The 3,421-nt window shown below is 58.0% G+C and overlaps 1 protein-coding gene across 1 annotated transcript; it reads left to right on the top strand.

The window, feature by feature from the left end:
- The first annotated feature begins 326 nt into the window (after positions 1-326).
- POLD4 (DNA polymerase delta 4, accessory subunit) lies at positions 327-2,022 on the top strand. Its single transcript, XM_036416641.2, has 4 exons — positions 327-629; positions 864-953; positions 1,110-1,221; positions 1,775-2,022. Exons 1-4 carry the CDS (start codon positions 533-535, stop codon positions 1,797-1,799), a joined length of 324 nt encoding a protein of 107 aa, XP_036272534.1. The 5' UTR covers positions 327-532; the 3' UTR covers positions 1,800-2,022.
- Positions 2,023-3,421: the final 1,399 nt, after the last annotated feature.

Genomic DNA, 3,421 nt, shown 5'->3' with positions numbered 1-3,421 from the left:
GGGGAGTTACAAACCTGCCACGGGGATTAGTGAGGCTGAAAGAACATTTGCCTAGGAAGGGAAAACGGGAAGTGAGAGTCTGAGGATAACGCTCTGTAAGTCCCCAGAGACCCCCTGCGGGCCAATGAGGGGGCGCAGGAGGCGGTGGTGCAGTCTGGGGCATTTTGACAGGTCCCCCACCCAGCCTCACCCCTTCCTCCCCTAGAACACAGCTGCTGCAGCTGCCCCGCCCCCTGCCTGCGCAGCCTGCCATTGGTGGAGGCGGGCCACGCCTCTCCGAGGCGGCCTGCCATTGGCTTAGGCCTTTGATGTTTGCGTGCTTGAGGGCTGGGGGAGAGACGTCATTCCCTGGAACCTGCGGACTTCCTCTCTGCCGGCCTGGTCCTTCTGTCTGCCGGGTGCTGGTCCCAGGCTCGCTCTCTGGCCCAGCCCTCTGTCCCTCTCTCTCTCTCAGCAGCTGTCTCTCTCGTGCCCGCTGGCCTGTCTCTCCCCTTCCCTGAAGTCGCCTTCTCCGCCTGCCTGGGTGGCCGCCATGGGCCGGAAGCGGCTCATCACTGACTCCTTCCCAGCAGTGAAGAGAAGGGAGGGCCCCGCCGGACACAGCAAGGGGGAGCTGGCACCAGAGCTAGGTCTTTGGGGCGCGGGGAGGGCGGGGGCGTGGACACGGAGGGACATGGGCTGTGGGCGGATGTGGGCAACGCAAGGGGAAGTGAAGTATGTCCTCCACTTCCTACACCAGGCCGGGCACAGAAGACAGGCGGAGGGGGAGGCTGAGAAGCAGGGGGACAGCTGTGAGGGAGCGCACAGGCCCAGCCCTGCGGGCACAGTCCCGGGCAGGCCTGAGGAGCAGCTTGTCGTTGCAGAGGCAGAGATCCAGCCCCTGAGCGTGGATGAAGCAGAGCTGGAGCTGCTGAGGCACTTTGACCTGGCCTGGCAGTACGGCCCCTGCACAGGTGAGGACCCCGAAGGCCCCGAAGCACATGCTGGACCCAGTCCTGTCACCCACACATCTCCGAGGCAATCCAAGCCCTGCCCGATCCTTTTGGGCGCTGTGCCTCCACACACGCTCTAGCCTGGACCCCGAGGCCCACTGTCCTCCCGCCCTGCAGGGATCACAAGGCTGCAGCGCTGGCATCGGGCTGAGCGGATGGGCTTGGAGCCTCCCCCAGAAGTGTACCAAGTGCTACAGACCCACCCCGGAGACCCCCGCTTCCAGTTCAGGTCAGAGACAAGCCAGGGAGTGTGGGGGGCCTTCAGGGGAGCCAGTCTTCTCCGGGCACCACCAGCTGCTGGCCTGGGCGGGGCTGCCCTGCCCTGTCCTGAGGGAGTCCTTGCTGAGCAAGCAAGAAAGGTCTACAAGGTGCCTGGCTAAGGAGGGCAGAGGTTGCTTTAATAATTCTTTAAATATATATATATATATTGATTTCATAGAGGAAGAGAGAGAGAGAGAATCATTGATTGGCAGCCTCCTGCACGTTCCCTACTGGGGATCGAGCCTGCAGTCTGGGCCTGTGGACTTGATCGGAATCGAACCAAAGACCCATCAGTCCTCAGGCTGATACGCTATCCATTGAGCCAAACCAGCCAGGGCAGTTTAATGATTCTCATCTCGGAGATAATGGTGGGGGAAGGGTATGCCCAGGGCACAAGGTACTATCTAGTACCAGGGGGATGGCCAAGGTCTACAGGCATAGCCAAGAACTGGTGCTGGTGAAATCAGACAAGGGACTTAATGACTCTCTCTTGTTTCTCTTCCCCCAATCCCCTCGCACAGTCTCTGGCATTTCTATCCCCTCTGAGGTCCCACCTAAGTCTCCTGCCGCTACCCAAGAACCTCAGGACACGAGCAAGAGCCAGTTACTGCCTCTCAGCTCAGCTCTGTGTGGAGAACATCGCAGGAAGGAGTCTTGCAGGCAAGGAAAGAGACTGAGTCTGGAAGTCTCCGCACTCAGCCCTCCATCTGACCAGCAGAGCCCCTCTGAGAGCCGAAGAGCACTGCCTGCATTGGTGGTGGCCTCTGAGGACAAGGACCTGAGCATGACCGTTCTGATACCAGCCACACACCTCCCTGACCGGAACACTGATGGGGGCCGCTGTAGCAGTGTAGGCACAGTCTTGGCGGAACTGACTTAAGCAGATGCACTCCCTGCCTACGGCTAGGAATCTGAGGACAGAACTGGCTAAGCTTACAGGGCAAGGGGTTCACTAATGCTTATCAATAAAGAACACAGCCTGGCGCCCTAACCTCCCGTCCCTTAATGTGGCTCTACTTGTGTTGGCATCACCCAGCAAGCTGATAGGTGGGAGACAGCTAGCACCAGGCTTCTTTTTACAAGGTGCATGTTCCTCCGTCCACTGCCTAACAGACCTGAGCGAGAGGAAAGACACCTACAAGACCACCAACGGACAAGTCCTCACAAGAGCTTAGCGGCCTCCGGTGCCCCCTGGTGGTGCACAGGGGAAGTACTCTTTAGTCACCTGCATTGACCAGCCAGAGAAAACCTGTAAGACCGGCCACTAGTCTGTGCAGTATTCTCTACCTCGGAAGACGGGTCCTTTGTCAGAGGAGCAGCCATGGGGCCGGCCCACGGCTCATAAGGTCCAGACAGACTTATACATGGGGGTTCCAAGCAGGGTTGGGGGAGGTTTCAAACACAGGAGCTCCTCAGAGATGGCCATTGTGGGAGGGGTTTTGGCAGGGAACTGGACAGTGTTGGGGATAGAAGAGAACTGGCTGGAGCCAGAAACAACGTTTAAGGGACCCTGGGACAGTATCACGTGGGGAATGTAATCAGTCCTCCTCACATGGTGTCACCTTCATTTGCTGGGCCAGCCCTCCATCCTGGGGCAGATAGAGATGGCACTAGGGACTCCTTGGAAACAGGCCTAGAGAATGACCACATGGTCTTTTTAGCCCCATTTTATTGAGCACTGATCATGGAGGAGAGGGTTTGCAGCAAAAGAAGCCGAGGAGTGGCAAGACTGGAGAAAATAAGGAGGAGTAGGGTCTAGGCGGCCTGGGCAGAGGTGCTTTGAGGTCTCACCGGTAAAGCAGCCTGGGAGCAGCATGCTGACTGCATACAGAGGTCGCTGGAGATACGCAGGTTCCGTGAAGTACTGAGGATAGGAGTGAGCCGGGGGCAGGCTCAGAGGGATGTCGGAAATGCAAACAGGCAGTATGCCAACCCCTCCGTGACTTTTTGACTATAAAGAGAGCAGGGAACTAGGGTAGTAACTAGAAGGGGATGTGGGACAAGAGAGGTTTTTCTCGATTGCTTTGTCTTTTGTTTTAGACAGAGGGATAGCACAGCACAGTCACATGGTGAACAGAGGGATCCGCCTGGGAGGGACCCTGACGGGGCAGGTCAGGAGTGAGGTTTTTGTGAAGGTGAGAAGGGCCAGGAAGAGGATGAGGGCCTTG

The sequence above is a fragment of the Pipistrellus kuhlii genome, unplaced genomic scaffold (assembly GCF_014108245.1).
Source record: "Pipistrellus kuhlii isolate mPipKuh1 unplaced genomic scaffold, mPipKuh1.p scaffold_m20_p_56, whole genome shotgun sequence".
Lineage (NCBI taxonomy): Eukaryota > Metazoa > Chordata > Mammalia > Chiroptera > Vespertilionidae > Pipistrellus > Pipistrellus kuhlii.
The sequence above is the reverse complement of the archived record's forward strand: the minus strand, read 5'-3'. Positions and strand labels throughout refer to the sequence as shown.

What these genes read in the sequence shown, in the direction of transcription:
- POLD4 (XM_036416641.2), top strand. Translation starts at nt 533, where the DNA reads ATGGGCCGGAAGCGGCTCATCACTGACTCCTTCCCAGCAGTGAAGAGA. An exon ending in GGAGCTGGCACCAGAGCTAG is followed by an intron (nt 630 to 863) that starts GTCTTTGGGGCG and finishes TTGTCGTTGCAG; the next exon opens with AGGCAGAGATCCAGCCCCTG. An exon ending in GACCCCCGCTTCCAGTTCAG is followed by an intron (nt 1,222 to 1,774) that starts GTCAGAGACAAG and finishes CCCCTCGCACAG; the next exon opens with TCTCTGGCATTTCTATCCCC.